The 17117-nt window shown below is 38.1% G+C and overlaps 1 protein-coding gene across 3 annotated transcripts in view; it reads left to right on the forward strand.

Annotated features, from left to right (window-relative positions):
• LOC127625146 (soluble lamin-associated protein of 75 kDa-like) overlaps positions 1 to 8301 on the forward strand; it is a 41022-nt gene extending 32721 nt beyond the window's left edge. For 2 of the 3 annotated variants that reach the window (XM_052100236.1, XM_052100237.1), the window contains exons 8-13: positions 669 to 760; positions 1682 to 1724; positions 1834 to 1957; positions 2225 to 2372; positions 2764 to 2955; positions 3997 to 8301. In XM_052100236.1, coding sequence (XP_051956196.1) covers positions 669 to 760; positions 1682 to 1724; positions 1834 to 1957; positions 2225 to 2372; positions 2764 to 2955; positions 3997 to 5160 — 1763 coding nt within the window. In that variant the 3' untranslated portion in view covers positions 5161 to 8301. The remainder of the gene's footprint in view (positions 1 to 668; positions 761 to 1681; positions 1725 to 1833; positions 1958 to 2224; positions 2373 to 2763; positions 2956 to 3996) is intronic. The other variant, XM_052100238.1, reaches the window with a different exon arrangement.
• The last annotated feature ends 8816 nt before the right edge of the window (positions 8302 to 17117 follow it).

Below are 17117 nucleotides of genomic sequence, written 5' to 3' on the forward strand. Positions count from 1 at the left end.
CCTTATGTTAGTCTAGAATAGAGCTCGACTGATAGTTGATTTTGCCATTACCACAATAGGTGTCACTATAAAATAAAAATTGTCATATGGGCTAATATATACTGTGTGAACAGTAATACTTCTACAGTAGATCATCATTCACCAATTGAAGATGATGCTTGTGACAAATGCTTGTCATTTGTCATATTTTTGATAAAATTCCACATTAATAATCACAAATTTGTCAATAAACAGTGATCCTGACAAAGTCTTGGCTCTGTTACAATGCTTTATATGTAAATATTCACCAAATATTGTAATAATAATACACTAAGTATTTCATTTTGTAGCCTATATATTCACCAGATGAAGGGTTTTGGCCACAGAGGAACATATAAATCTCTCTGCGACTATCGTTGAATATTTTTGCCGACAACTGATGGTTCCAAAAAGCATCGACACAGATTAATCAGTAAAACCGATATATTGGCCAAATTCTAATCTAGTATAACCTACAAATCAAATGCTGACCTTTACGGTTATAGGATTATTTCTCAAAATGACCTTTTCCAGCCATGCTGGGTAGGAAGGCACTGGTGATAGAGACCAATGTCACATAACTGACACAGATTTATAGTTTTGATATAACTGATTTATTGTTTGTGTTTGTTGGGATGGTCTCCATAAAGGCAACCACAGCTCATGGGCAGAAGAGCACAGCAAAAATGGAGAGGTTGCGAATAACGAGGTGCAAATGACTGAAGAGAGCCTGGATATTAAGGTAAATTTGAAGATCCTGTGTCTTGTCCTTTCATGTTATTTGTCTTAATAGTAGGGATGGGCCAGGATGGTTGACTAGATGTCCAACAACCAACTAATTAGTGAGGTCAGATAATTTCCTGTAGCTCAACCTGTAGAGCACAGAGCAAACAATGCCAAGTTCATGGGTTCGATTCCCAAGGTACTCTTTGAATGCTTTGTAGATCTCTTTGGATAAAATAATCTGCCGAGTCATAGTTGAGTATATTTGTTTTATTTTAGCATGCTTATTGCATTTTTTCTACGTTGATTATTTTGTAGTGATAGTGCATTAAAGAGGAAGAATTTAGAGACAAAATGTCTTGGAGAGGGTTTTGGCGGTTTTACTGTCTTAAGCGGCCATTCACACTGAACACGTTGTTTTGCGTCTGTCTACACTATTATAAAACGTTTTTCTATGTAAACATGCGCTATGGATGTCTTTGAACCTCTGCATCTTGTTGCGTTTTTTTGTTTCTTTTTTTTTTCTTTTTTTTCTTCAGCATCTTGCGTAGCTGCACCGCATTTTATAGATGGCTTGTGATGTTACAAAAAGCCTTAAACATTTACAAACGCATCTTGAGACACCTGGGTTCTGTTCATTGTGCTGTGTGGGCAAAAATGTGGTTGGTTTGTTAATACTAACTCTATAGGAGAAGTAGGGTCTCTAAATTCAACCCCATGCTTCGACATTCAAAGCTCTACTTTTGTAATAAAGCCACCATCTTCTACAATAACTTTCAAGACAACTTTTTCTACAGTAACGTTCCAGACAAAGTGGACTTAATACTTCCTTAACATATATTATAATTGCACTTTTACCTCTAAATGCCAAATGTAAGCTTTGTGTGTAGTCACTCAGAGATTTGTTAACCAGTGAATTGTTGCAATGTTGGTTTTGCAGGAAGAAGTGGTGGTATTCAAAAAACATCTCAAAGTAGCAGAAGGTTTGCATTTTTTCTATAAATTTAACTTCATGAAAACACACTTTCCTGCCTATTCAGGCAGTTTAAGTTGGCAATAAAATCCCTGCTTTTGTCTCGCTGCCTCTCTCAGTAGAAATGAATGATATGCCCATATCCAAACGCACATGGAGCAGCGAGCGCTTGCAAAAGAAAAGGCCAAGAGAAGAACCGGAGGAGAGAGCAGAGGAGGAGGACCGACCTGAAAAGATCAACAGGTCTCGAAAACCTCTTATACACGATGCCTAATAGCAGTTTATCAATGAGGTTGTCCTTCAGATTACTGTAACTTTACTGTTCTGTGTGAGATAATAGGCATATGATATCATAATGCAACAGATGGGCTCTTAGATTTGTCTTTAAATATAAGCACCACTCATGTGAAAATGTAGTTAAAGTAGCATCTTTTTTTAGTCTTAGTATTTTTTCATTTAAACTGACTTTTATATTGTATTTATCATTTCAAACCTGTGATGTGTGATCAGATTAGAGGAACCGGAAACAGAAACTGATGCTGTTGTACCCGAGACTAAAGAACCAGAGGATGTAGAGAGTGCAGAAGAACAAGAAGACGAAGCAACCTCAGTCCAGGTGTTGGAGGCTGTGGCCACTGAGGCAGAGCATGAATATCCGGTGAGGAATGAGGCCCTTTTTGACCCCTGCTAAATACCACACACGCTTTGTTGATGTCTGGCACAATATTTCCTCTTAGGCTTAGTATGAGGACAGTTTGCAGACATGGCTGCTTGTGCAAATTATGTTTGTTTTTGTATTTCATAAAACCGTTGTGGAATTGTGTGCCCTCTACAGCAGATGTGCATATACAAATTGTGTTTGTGTGCATACGGAAAGTATTCACAGCGCTTCACTTTTTCCACATTTTGTTATGTAGCCTTGTTCAAAAATTGATTAAATTCATTATTTTCCTCAAAATTCTACAGTGCTGTGAATACTTTCCAGATGCACTGGATGCAATTATGCACACACCCAAATCACAGGTATTGATCACTATCTCTATGTACAGGTGGCAGAGTTGATTGGAGAAATGAATGATGGTCAAGAAGAAAAAAACGAGGGACCAGCTGACACTGTAGAGGATACACTGGATCAGGAGCATCCCCTAGAGGAAGAAGCTGTTGTGCAAAATGGCACTGCCGAGGAAGAGGGCATGGAAGTAGAGGGAGAGAAAGAAGCAGAGGAGACTCCGGTTAGGAAGGTATAATATTTTGTTAGTGACTGTTCTATGGAACTTAATGACATCTATTTGTCTGTTTCAGGGCAAGGTTGTACTGTTACCAGACTTGACATGGATGCCTTATTCACACATCAATAAGCAGAACATTTTTCTTATGAGTATCGATCGACATCTGCAATTTTTCAGATGTAAATAGGGTTACTCATTGCACAATACATTTACATTTATGCATGCATTTGGCAGATTCTTTTATCCAAAGCAACTTACAAAGCCCTTATTACAGGGACAATCCCCCCCGGAGCAAACTGGAGTTAAGTGCCTTGCTCAAGGACACAATGGTGGTGGCTGTGGGGATTGAACCAGCGACCTTCTGATTACCAGTATGTGCTTTAGCCCACTATGCCACCACCACTCCATATAGTCTTTCTCTTCGTACATGTTTCTCAACACAACTTTGGAAAACTTTGAATGCAGGGTTATTTAATAGGCGATCATTAACTGAAGCTGCTTACCCGTATCCGCATGATTTTATGCATTGCAATGCTGCCACATGATTGGCTGATTAGACAATTGCATGGCTAAGTAGGTGTACAGGTGTACCTAATAAAGTGCTCAGTGAGTGTATATTGTGAATATGTATCTTACAAATAGCCTACAAAATTTATTTTCAGTTGCCAATATGTCTTTTTGTGGTTTGACAGCTTGAATGAAACCTTTTCAAGGCTACATACAGAGAAATTGCATATTAAACTTTCAGTTTGTGCAGTTATATCAGTTTCATCCACTAACCTGCAAACTCATCAATGTGACTTTGTTTATTCTTGAATCCAAAAACCTTTATAACTTTGGACTGCCACCTGCACTAAAAAATATTTGGTAAAAGAGCAACTTTTGTCTCAGACTAAGACTATCTGTAGTTGACTCACCACTTGATATGAAGTGTAAAATCTGGATTCTAATCCAAAACCTGTCTCTGACTTGAAGTTTAGATCATCAGCATCAACCCTTCAAATTGGACAAGAACTGAATTGGTCAACTGTTGTTTTGCTTTGTCTTTTGCAGGATGACATTACTGATCCCTTAGAAGAATCTGAAAAATCTGAGCAGATTGACCAAGAGCCTATTACTGAGGAGAAACAGAAGGCAGAGGTGGAAATTACCCCTGCAGATGAGGAAATGGAAGAGGAAGAAGCTCCTGCCATTGAGAAAGAAGAGGAAGAAGCTCCTGCCATTGAGAAGGAACAGGCAGAGGAAGAAGCTCCTGCCATTGAGAAGGAACAGGAAGAGGAAGTAGCTCCTGCCATTGAAGAGGAGATGGAAGAGGAAGTAGCTCCTGCCATTGAGGAGGAACAGGCAGAGGAAGTTGTTCTTGCCATTGAAGAGGAACAGGCAGAGGAAGTAACTTCTGAAGTTGAGGAGGAAAACAATATGGACATACCTTCTGCAGTTGATGAGAAACAGGAAATAACTCATGCAGCCGAGAACACCAAAGACAGTGATGCGCCCACAGCTGTTGAGGCCTCTCCTGTGGACCTTCCAGCTGACCTGGCAGATGGGGTCAGTGACGCAGCAGGGGAACTGGCGCACCCGGAACCCGATGTTCCAGAAGACAAGGCTTCTGATTTTCCTGCTGTGGCAGGGGAGCAAGAGGCCGTCATGGATTCAGAGGAACCACCTGTGAACCAAGCTATTGAAACCGCTTCCGATGTGCCACTTAAGGCAGAGGTGAGCCAACCTGCCATGGAAGACAAAAAAAAAGAGGAAATGGAAGCAGGGGGTCAAAATAACGTGGTACCCGAGGAGGAGCCAGAGGAAGACAAACAGGCTGACACTGATGAAAAACATAAACAGAAAGAAGAGGAGAACACTTTTGCTACAGAAGATGAGGGGAAAAGTTCAGATGAGGCTAATGATTCCGCCACTGATGTTCGAGTCCTTCGAGGAGGCAGAAGCAAACCCGTCCCTCCAACCCCCAAACGCACATCCAGCAGACGGAGCAAAGCAGTGATCTTAGAGGAAGTAGAAGGGGAGATGGTGGAAGAAGTGGAGGAGAAGCTCACAAGCACAGAAGAGGAGAAGGGTAGCACAGAGGAAGAGAAAGCTGAAGAGCACAGCACGGGAGAGGAGGATGAGCCACCTGTGATTGATAGGAGGGTGTTGAGGAGTAAAACCAAAGTGATTAAGTCCACACCCGGTGCGAGAGCCAAGAGACGCAGCAAAATCTGAGTACACACATTCACACGCTGATTCTGTGTCACTCAAAAACACTCCATTGTCCGTCTACACTCAATACCCAGTTTAATTTCATTTGCACAGTATGTACAGTTAGTAAGCATCTCTCAATACACCTTTATATCAGAGATCTCTACTAAAAAAGGCATAGAAGTTCTTTTATACTTGGGTTTGGGTTTATAACAGGCGGTGTGAATCTAGGTTGTGCTTTTAATTTAGGTTTTGTGAGTGACCTTTTTTTGCTAAAAGAAACAACTTACTGCATATTAAAAAAGTGCAGTATTTCATATTTTAGGAATAATTTGGGTTAAATTCAAGTTAAGCTCTTTTCACAGCATCTGTCACCACAGAATACAATTTTATATTGGAAATTGGTTTGTGAAACACCAAAAATTGGAGTACAGAGATGCATTTACAATGGAAGGCTATGGGGAAGTCTGCTTGCCCCATAGACTTCCATTGTAAGTGCACAACTATAAATCTGAACTTTTTTCTGTACCAATCGACAGCATGCCACAGATTCTGCTAATAAAACGTAACTTGTATTTAACCTGGAATGTTTCTTTAATGTGCTATAAGCACAGCCCTTTACTTACATTAAAGGGATAGTTCACCCAAAAATGAAAATTCTCTCATTTACTCACCCTCATGCTATCTCAGATGTGTATGACTTTCTTTCATCTGCAGAACAAAAACGATATTCTTTAGAAGAATATCTCCGGTCCATGCAATGCAATACAATACAGTGAATGGGACTCCAGTGGTTAAATCCATGTCTTCAGAAGCGATATGATAGGTGTGGGTGAGAAACAGATAAGTCATTTAAGTCCTTTTTTTACTAGCAACCATCTCCACATTCACGTTCACATTCTTCTTTTGTTTTTGATTCGCATTCTTCATGCACATCGCCACCTACTGGGCAGGGAGGAGAGTTTATAGTAGAAGAAATGTCTGAAATATTGATCTGTTTCTCACTCACACTTATCATATTTCTTCTGAAGACATGGATTAAACTACTGTAGTTGTATGGATTACCTTTATGTTGCTTTTTTGTGCTTTTTGAAGCTCCAACATTTTAGTCACAATTAACTTGCATTGTATGGACCTACAGATCTGAGATATTCTTCCAAAAATCTTAATTTGTGTTCAGCAGAAGAATGAAAGTCATACACATGAGGGTGTATAAATGATGAGAGAATTTAAATTATTGGGTGAACTACTCCTTTAAGGGTTTACAAATGTTTCAAAATTATAGCTGTGATTTTAACTGTTTTTACATTATTTTGTCTTACCTTTGCAGCTTATCCTGACCAATCCTGAGCTGCTGATAAAAAAAGCTTGCAAATTTGCAAGACTTCAGTTATAATGTGAAGCACTTAGAAGGATAGTTCACCCAAAAGGGAAACTCTAGCATCATTTATTCACCCTCATGCTTTCCAAAAGGAGATGCCAGGCAGAATGACAGCCTTGATGACACCATTCACTTTTATTACATGTTTATTTTATTTAATGAAATTAACTGGTGGCTGTCATTCTGCTTTTTGTAGCTCTTTTTTTTTATTCTACACAAGAGAAAAAATAAAATGGGAACAACATGAGGGTGAGTAAATGACAGAATATTTGACAGAATTTTGCCATGGATTGAGTTTCAGTATTTTTGGTTTTGTGATTTCAGATGTTTTTAATGCATTAGGAATACTTTTAAGTATCGACTGACACATTTAAGGTTTCAAAGAAAGCCTTCCACAAATGTACATACTTTTAGCTTTCAACTAAACTGCATAATGCATCAGAGGACTCATTTTTGTGTTATAAAGATTGTCCTGAGAAGTGTTTTTCCTATGTTGGAAACTCTTTTCTCAAATGCTGTGAATTACACACACATACTGTACACACACACACACACAACCACATGGACACATGTCTATACTTAAAAATCTACACAACTAGATATATTCACTCATAAATATGCAAATATCTGTAGCCCTGAGGAAATTCCAAGTTTATATTATGTTTACCGGTACATATACTTTAAATGTTAACAATGTGGTTTAAATATTCAGTATATGACAAGGAGTTGCTGTCTAATATAATAATTAAAGACATACTTTTGCCTTGAAATGTTATCATATAATGGTATTTTAAATAAAACTAGATTAAACGGTTAGCCAAAAGTTAATTGATGAAATGGAAGCTTTTTGTTTGGTAACAAGAGCTTTAAAGGGACAGTTCACCAAAAATAAAAATGTTGTCATTTACTCAACCTCATGTTGTTCCAAAGCCGAATGACTTCTTGGAACACAAAAGGAGGTGTTCAACATTATTTAGAATTTGTCCTCGTTTTCCTCCGAAGGATGAATCATAGGGGTTTGGAACGATATGACTAAATAAGTACGAGGAAATAACAACAGAATTTTCATTTTTAGGTGGACTGTCCCTTTTAATAGCAATTTGTCCACTCATGAGAAGTGGTTATTTTTTTCTTATTATAATGACTGGTGTTTTTGCAGTGTATACAAATTGTGCTGTATGACACCATTAGCATTGTACATTTAAACTCACCTAAATATCGCTACTTTTTTATTTTCTCTGTTTATCGTGTGTATTTCTAAAAGTCTAAAGCCATATATGTTTCATTCATATTTTTATTTTCAAGCTGTGAAAGAGACACCCTGTCATTGAGTTTTTCCTGCTCAAATAACAAGTGTTTAGTCTTCATCTTTGGTTGCACATTTTTGTTTGACCACAAGAGTGCACTCTAGGATGTAAAAAAAAAAAAAGAAAGAAAGAAAGAAAGAAAAGAGCCATTGCAAGGAGTGAAGTGATTTCACACTCTTTCAGGACAGTCTGTTTTCTGTCTCCACTGATATCTCACTGTGAACACTTGAGATCTGTTGCTCACATTTTTATAACGGGTGAAAGCAGAAGAATGCCAGATATTACATTTTTGGGTGTGACTGAATTCTCAGATTTTCTCTCAGCTTAAAAGGGCGAATGTGATTTTTCATTTTGAGAAAGGCAAATCAAAAGTGGAATATTTTGGGCATAAGTTGAAAACCTCTTTTTACTTGTTTTAAATGTTTGAGTAATATTTTTCTGAAATACCTTCCTGAATCTGTAAATGTCCTATAGTTAATAAATACCTTTATATATTCCTGTGTCCTCTGTTTTTCAACAAAAATATTTTCAACCCAATTTATTACATTAGTAAATATGAATATTCCTTGTACAGTGTTTTTTATTTGAATGGCAGAAGTTGAACCTGTCCCATATAAGTAGCTTTGCTGTCTAGATTTTCACCTCAGAGGCATACATTTTGCTCTCCTTTTAGTCTTTTTCTGGATAGACCTTTATCATGAAGAGCCTTGATGAGGTGCTTAAAACTTAATATTTCAGCTGTGTGATCATACACCTGTGCAATACTGAGTGATTGGTGCATTTCTGACAATACACTCAAAGCAATTTAAACATTGAACAGGACTCTCAATCATCATCAGCATCCACTTGGATGATGCGACAGCAGCCATTGTGTACCTGAACACAATGGAGAGGAGAGAGTAGAGTTATAGAGAAAATTATTGGCGAGGGATTTTTAGGGGGCCATAATTGATAAGGGCCATTGGGGGGAGGGATTTGGCCAGGACACCAGGGTTACACCCCCCTACTTTTTACAAGAAGTGCCCTGGGATTTTTAATGACTTCGGAGATTCAGGACCTCGGTTTAACATCTCATTCAAAGGACAGAGCCTTTTTACACTATAGTGCCCACATCAATATACTGGGGCATTCAGACCAACACAGACTGCAGGGGGAGCACCCTCAGCTGGCCTCCCTAATACCTCTTCCAGTAGCAAACTTAGTTTTCCCCAAGGGGTCTCCCATCCAGGTATTGGCCAGGCTCAACCCTGCTTAGCTTCAGTGGGCAACTGGTCTTGAGCTACAGGGTGATATGGCTGCTGAAAAAAGGGCTGAATGATTATTTGGTACCAATCATTTGAAAGCAAGGTGTGTGAGAGTGTCTGTTCTTTTGTGTTTTCTAACAAAAGCTGCCCAGCTGGCGGCTTGCCCTGTCTGTTTCTCTCTGCTTTTATCTATTTTAGCAAATTTCATGTCATTTCCACATCTTTTGTATTTCATTGAATATGTCTATATTCTTGTAACCTTGCAAATCTTCTAAAGGAGTTCGTTAGGGTGTATTTTGAAGATGTATTAGACTAAGAAATGTGGAAAGAGGGATTTTGAGACTGAACACATAGACATCCTCTTTATGTAAATTTTCCACCTTTTGAATGGTTTATAGTTCTCCATAAGTGAGTGCATTTTTGCATTAGTGTGTGTGTGTGTGTGTGTGTGTGTGTGTGTGTGTGTTTATGGTCCTGGCTGATTAAGCTTGGCACTGTCAGGAGTGGGTTTGTGTGTGTAATTAATGATGTGTCTCCTGCTCTCTCCCCTGGTAAAGGCTAATAGGATTTTCCAGCCCCAGGCAATAGCGAGGAGAGGCTGGGCGCATGTAGAAGTGTGCAGTAGAAGAGAGGGGAGGCAGATTGTTAGAGGTGATAGGAGAGGTGACAGCACAGGAGGTTTGAGCAGGTGGAGGTTAGAGGTTAGAGAGGATTCTCGATGATCTGGCTGTGCTCGAGAGTAGAATTTGAGACCACTGTGGAAAAATGAGAACGTTAAGAGGCATTTGTGTTCAAATGGAAAAACCTCGGGAGAAAGAAACTGGTTGGGAAAAGAAAATAAGATGCATTCTTTGAAGTTCTTAAACATGTAAAGTGAGATGAAAAAAAAATGTGTTAATTGTTTGTTCATGATTCTGAATGTATTAACTGATGTTAAAGAATGGAACATTACCTTACCAAAAATGGTAACACTTTACATTAATATTCCCTTTTAAAAGTTTATAAAGGGATTCATAATGACTAATAAGTCATGTACAAGGGCATAATACATCATTGATATGCAGTTAAAACAATATAAATAAAAAGGATGACTTTTTTGCAATACTTCCCAAAAACTGAGCATTTTTTCTTCCTTTATAAATACATTTATTCACTTGTATTAATCAAAAACATAAAATGAATAAGATTTAATGGAGGTATCATGTCATTTTGCTAAAGTCTGCTTTGTGTTTATATTAATAAGGCTTGACTAACATTTTCTTGTTACATTGATGTCAAAAGAAAGCTGCTATTCCAAGTTACCAACATTTCCTTTTTCAGGTCTTCAAGAGCCAGATGACCTTTAAAAGTGAAAGTCTTTCTGTGCAAAATGCTTTGAATTTCTTTTTAAAGTAATTAGTATTAGTAATGTGATTGCTTTCCAGATGAATTAATCTGCAATCTGATTACAATTTAATATACGTAATTAGTAATTTGAAGTGAATTACTTTGAGTATTTTACTCAGTACTGGTTGGGTAACACTTTAAAATAAGTTTCCATTTGTTAATATGAACTAACAATGAACAATACTTGAACAGTATTTATTAATCTTGGTTAATGATAATTTCAACATATACATGTGCACAATTTTAAAATCAAAAGTTTGATTTGTTTACATTAGTTAATGCACTATGGACTAACATGAACTAACAATGAACAATTGTATTAAAAAATATATATTGTTCATTGTTTGTTCATGAAACATTATGCCTTAAATGTTAACCAATGTAACCCACTTGTTGTTATAAATGCATATCAATGATTTATAATGCATTTGTAAATTAATTATTAGTCAATAATGAGCCCTCTTTGTAAACCCTTAATAAAGGAAATATTTTGCGAAGTGATACTTAAAATCTTAAATAAATTAATGCTAAAAATAAAATCGATTTAAAGATTTATCAAATTTTAAACTGCGTACACTGCACACTCTGTAAACCTTTTGTAATATTGCTGTACTATGTCCTATAGATGCAGAATACAAAATAACTAAAAATACACAATAATTATGAAGCGTTATTATATTTTGCATTAGTGTGTTCTGGAAAAATACCATCAATAGTTTATTTATATTCATTCTATTAAATCTTAAAAGCAAAAACAACTCCAATTTCATTCCATGCACTTTGCTCTTAAAGGGATAGTTCACCAAAAAATTTACATTCTCTCATTATGATATATATCCCAGGTTTGTATGGCTTTCTTTCATCACCAAAACACATTTGAAGAAAATTTGAAAAATATCTCTGCTCAGTACTTAAAATGCAAGCGGATGTCGATTTCTGTTTTGAAGCTCCAAAAATCACAGACAGTCAGTATAAACGCCATCGATACGACTCCACCTGTTACATTGATGTCTTCTAAAGTGACATGATCCCTTTTGGAGTGAAAAAAGATCAATATTTAAGTACCTTTTTTTTTTCATGCTTCCATTCTGCAGTGGCATGTGCAAGTGATGTAATCGCATTGGCATTTAAATCTCCCGAGAACTGACGCAAGTGTGGCACAGCCGGAAGAGCAGCGCTGTTTACAAGTGAGAAGGAGGAACGCTGTACCAGTAGATTGGTTGTTTTTGGTTTAGATCTGTATTTATCTGTTTCTTTACCCACAGTGGTGCATTTGTGTGCCTATCCTGGATGTCTCAACCAGGTGGAAAACGTGAGATTACGTTTGTATCATGGCAATGCGAATACATCACATGAGAGACCGCTTAACGGAAGCGATGGTTAAATATATAATATCAAACTTTTTCGCACGAAAATGATTGTATCGCTTTAGAAGACCTTACTTTAGCAGCTGGAGTCGTATCGATGATGTTTATGCTCACTGTCTGTGATTTTTGGAGCTTCAAAAGGCAAATCTCCATTTACTTGCATTTTAAGGACCTTCTGAGCTAAGATCTTTTTCTTTTTTCCTTCAAATGTGTTCCGATGAAGAAAGAGAGCCATACACACCTAGGATATAATGAGGGTAATTAATGAGAATTTTCATTTTTGGGTGAACTATCACGTTAACATTTAAATAAAACCATGTAACAATATACTTAACATGTTTGAACATGAAAAAAATAGATGTTTAAGTATCACTGTAAGCTTTAATGAAGAGAAGATGGATGGAGCAAAGTGGAGAAAAGGTGAAGAAAGGAAAAGAGAAGGATTGAGTTAACTGAAGATGGGGTGAAGGAGGGATGCTGAGAGGGTGTGGGGTGAAAGACAGGCATACTGGGGGGTTCTTGTGTGTTGGGGCTGATTGTGTTGCTGGGTGGAGGGGGGCATTGTGGGAAAGCATGGGCCGGAGAATGTGAGGGAGAGGGAAGGAGAGAGGTGTGAGAGAACGAGCAGGTGATTTAAAACAACAACAGAAGGCTTCTCCCCTCCACCTCCTCCTTGCCTCTCCTCTCTCACTGAAGCAAAACAAGGAAATCCATTACAAAAAGGCCCATGTGATAAAGGACTTTGCTGTGTGTGTGTGTGTGTGTGTGTGTGTGTGTGTGTGTGTGTGTGTGTGTGTGTGTGTGTGTGTGTGTGTGTGTGTGTGCGTGCGACGTGCGTGAACAGAGGCAAGATAACGGATATACAGTATTTGAAAACTAAAGATTTTTTGAGATTTATAAGTGTGCCCATGAAGCTCTTGTCCAGTTCGTAAGTGCATGTGTATATAGACACATTTTCAGTCCGTTAATGTGGTCCCATTCTCTTCCTCACTGCCCTGAGATAAACACCTCTATTCTGTCTCAGAGAAAGTGAGATGTGTTGGCAGGCTCCAGGGAGCAAACAGAGAGAAGCAGAAGTAAATCATAAAGTGATATGGCAGGCAGTAATGGTATGGTGGCAGCGAACACCACGTTCTCCACCACAGGTGGGGCTGCACACGAGATCTAGCCTAACTCACAGTCTCCCTCTGGGGGAAAGATAGGGTGGAAGAGCCCATCTCTGCTCCTTTCACATTACCCCTTATGTTAAAACCAGTCAGGGGGAAAATTGGAGCCTGCGTGGTCCTCCACATGCCCACCTGAGCCCACTGAGACAGGAATGGAGGGAGAAATGAGGGAGGCAGGGGGAGCGACGACCCTGGAAACCTACAAGTCTCTAAATGCATGAGTAATAAGAATCATAACCATGAAAACATAATGGATATGAAAACATATATATGTGAAAAAGAAATTGTGTTTGTTAGAATTTGATAGTGTCTCTGTTGGCTCCTGTACATGAGAGAATAGGAGAACGTTTGCGTGTTTACAGTGTAAAGGTATAGAGAGAGCAATCATGCCTATTCATCTCAAACTTCAAATTCAGTAAAACTTTAATAGATATATCTGTTCTTATTGTACATCTTATATTGTTTTTTTTTCTTTCAAATTGGAATTATTGGATTATTCATAAAGCACAATGGCATTCCCATGTATTGATTAGAGAATTTATTCTGCTCATAGCTCATCAATACTGTGTATGTATATACACTCACCTAAAGGATTATTAGGAACACCATACTAATACTGTGTTTGACCCCCTTTCGCCTTCAGAACTGCCTTAATTCTACGTGGCATTGATTCAACAAGGTGCTGAAAGCATTCTTTAGAAATGTTGGCCCATATTGATAGGATAGCATCTTGCAGTTGATGGAGATTTGTGGGATGCACATCCAGGGCACAAAGCTCCCGTTCCACCACATCCCAAAGATGCTCTATTGGGTTGAGATCTGGTGACTGTGGGGGCCATTTTAGTACAGTGAACTCATTGTCATGTTCAAGAAACCAATTTGAAATGATTCGAGCTTTGTGACATGGTGCATTATCCTGCTGGAAGTAGCCATCAGATGATGGGTACATGGTGGCCATAAAGGGATGGACATGGTCAGAAACAATGCTCAGGTAGGCCGTGGCATTTAAACGATGCCCAATTGGCACTAAGGGGCCTAAAGTGTGCCAAGAAAACATCCCCCACACCATTACACCACCTCCACCAGCCTGCACAGTGGTAACAAGGCATGATGGATCCATGTTCTCATTCTGTTTACGCCAAATTCTGACTCTACCATCTGAATGTCTCAACAGAAATCGAGACTCATCAGACCAGGCAGCATTTTTCCAGTCTTCAACTGTCCAATTTTGGTGAGCTCTTGCAAATTGTAGCCTCTTTTTCCTATTTGTAGTGGAGATGAGTGGTACCCGGTGGGGTCTTCTGCTGTTGTAGCCCATCGGCCTCAAGGTTGTGCGTGTTGTGGCTTCACAAATGCTTTGCTGCATACCTCGGTTGTAACGAGTGGTTATTTCAGGCAAAGTTGCTCTTCTATCAGCTTGAATCAGTCGGCCCATTCTCCTCTGACCTCTAGCATCAACAAGGCATTTTCGCCCACAGGACTGCCGCATACTGGATGTTTTTCCCTTTTCACACCATTCTTTGTAATCCCTAGAAATGGTTGTGCGTGAAAATCCCAGTAACTGAGCAGATTGTGAAATACTCAGACCGGCCCGTCTGGCACCAACAACCTTAAATCACCTTTCTTTCCCATTCTGACATTCAGTATGGAGTTCAGGAGATTGTCTTGACCAGGACCACACCCCTAAATGCATTGAAGCAACTGCCATGTGATTGGTTGATTGGATAATTGCATTAATGAGACATTGAACAGGTGTTCCTAATAATCCTTTAGGTGACTGTATATGAGTGTGTGCATAATTAGTATCAAAACTATTAAATAACTAATATTATAGGAGTGCTTTGATTTCAATACAACTTAAGATCAAGCAACAGCATTTGTGCATCATTTTCACCCAGTTTTTGCTTTTTTAACAAAAATGAGGGACAAGTCAAAATTATGTTTTTGCGGTAGTCCATTGCACTCAATTTGTGTTGAACCCAGAACATTCCTTTAAGTCTTATAAAATCATAAAACCCCTTGTTTCTCTGTGACATTTGCCTAGACAGTTGTTTTTCTTCCTTAGCCCTTCAGATGGCGCATGGTTTCAGACTTGGGGCTGTTTAGGGTGCAGTGGTAAGGCACAGATGTTGCCTGTCCTGTCCTTTTGTTTCCCCCCATTGAGATGAGAGACCTCAGCTGTTAAAGGAGATTCTTCATTATAGCTCCAATGTTCTTTTGAAAATCATTTCCATTAAAACATGTTTTTTTCTCTCTCAAAGGAAGGTACCAAATCGAAGGATAAATGAAGTTGAGCAACGCACAGGCTCGTTGGGTGCTTCTATGACATTCTCAATGACAGATCACACTGTGGGCAAAGGCCTCTTGAAGAGGACATGGAGGGTGCTGTAGCTAAGGTAGATATCTGCATGTGATGCAGATGCATTTGTTTGTTTGTTTGTTTGTTTGTTTGTTTGAAGTATTTAATGTCACAGTAATTTGGAGAATTTGAGAATGTTGCTATTGATTTCATCCTTTGGCATAGAAGTAATTTCCTACTGTGTGATGTCATAAATGCCAATTGTCATGGAAGTGATATGTAATGTAAAGATGCATAATGTCTTGAATTAACAAACTAAAAATGTAACAAATGACAAACTAGTATTACTTAAAGTTGCTGTAAGCGGTTGTAGTGTTATGAAGCTTTCACATCACTGAGCCTTGAATAAGCCACGCCCCCTTATTCCAAAGCCCACCCTTCAAATATAATTTTGAGACCAAAACTGAGCAAAAGAGCAGCATGGAAATGTTTCACGCTAGCGCCATCTTTGATTTTTAATGGGAATGACGACGATGCTGTGAGGGATAGACTTACCATCTGTTTAATCTGATTTTCCACAACTCATGTTGTCTGGTGTTCTCTGTATACTGAATGTTCTTGGACAGATTTTTCAATGTTTTGTCCATGGAACGATCCAAAAAACATTTTAAACTGCAGTACAGGCCATTGAAGAGACTGCAAGTCTATCCCACACAGCCATCATTCCAATTAAAAATGGCGCTTGCGTGAATAAGGTCTGTGGCTGTCAAATTCAAGTGGCACAATAGCGCCCTCAACTGACAAACATGAATCATAGCCTCAATGATCCACTTCAAATACAACACTATGAGAATGAGCAAAAAGATTGACAGGTGAAAAGCGTAAACTTCTACGGTCTGCGGACACATTTTTGTTTGCTGTTTATAAAGTCTACAGCTGTCACTGAGACTGGTGAGATATCTTTAAGTGAGTACAACATTTTTTAGCATACTTTTCCATGAAAAAAAAAATAGCTTACAGCAGCTTTAAGACAAATATCAGATGAGTCATTGACAGAAACAAAAGTGTACGTGGGTAGTTGTCTGAACTCAAAAGTGCAAAGTCTACCGATTTACATTTTTTAATATAAAGATTTTAGGTTAAAACTTAACGTATAATGGAGTTTGTTTTAGGTGCTGTTGGCCCCTAATTATCTTTGGGTTTGCACCATTTTTTCTGTCTTTTTTATTTATTTATTTATTTTTATTTAAAGATATTCCACGTTGTCTCAATAAAAAAAAAAAAAAAAACGTTTAACATCATGAGGCACTCTATGCTAACTTTTAGTTACCAAAAAGGTTTTCAAAATCAGTATAATAACCAAAGCTTAAAATCAAACTTATTTGTACTTTAATAGTGTATTAGCAAACAATGTATGTTTTCTCTGATTCGGTAAACCAAATCTCAATAAAATTAAATAGTCATACATAGCAAATGTTGTTTTGAGAGGCACAGATTTATCAGAACACAGGTATACTTAGTGTTCATCAAAATGTTTAATGAACCAATTCATCAATTAATGAATGAAACAAAAATGTTACAAATGGACCAGTTTTATGTCAGAAAAAGAAAACATTTAAAATGTGAACACATTGAGCCTTAGAGTCTTGAAAAAGCAAGTAACAAAAGCCAACATAACAATGAAGATGCATTTACCTTTAAGTACTAGTTCACTTCTGAAAGTAAACCGACCATCAAATGCAATAGAGTATTCTCCAGTAGTGCGGTAATCAAATGTATTTCTGTACGGAAGCTGTTTGACAACTTTGCTAATCAGTAAGTCATAGCAGTA

The sequence above is a fragment of the Xyrauchen texanus genome, chromosome 31, assembly GCF_025860055.1.
Source record: "Xyrauchen texanus isolate HMW12.3.18 chromosome 31, RBS_HiC_50CHRs, whole genome shotgun sequence".
Lineage (NCBI taxonomy): Eukaryota > Metazoa > Chordata > Actinopteri > Cypriniformes > Catostomidae > Xyrauchen > Xyrauchen texanus.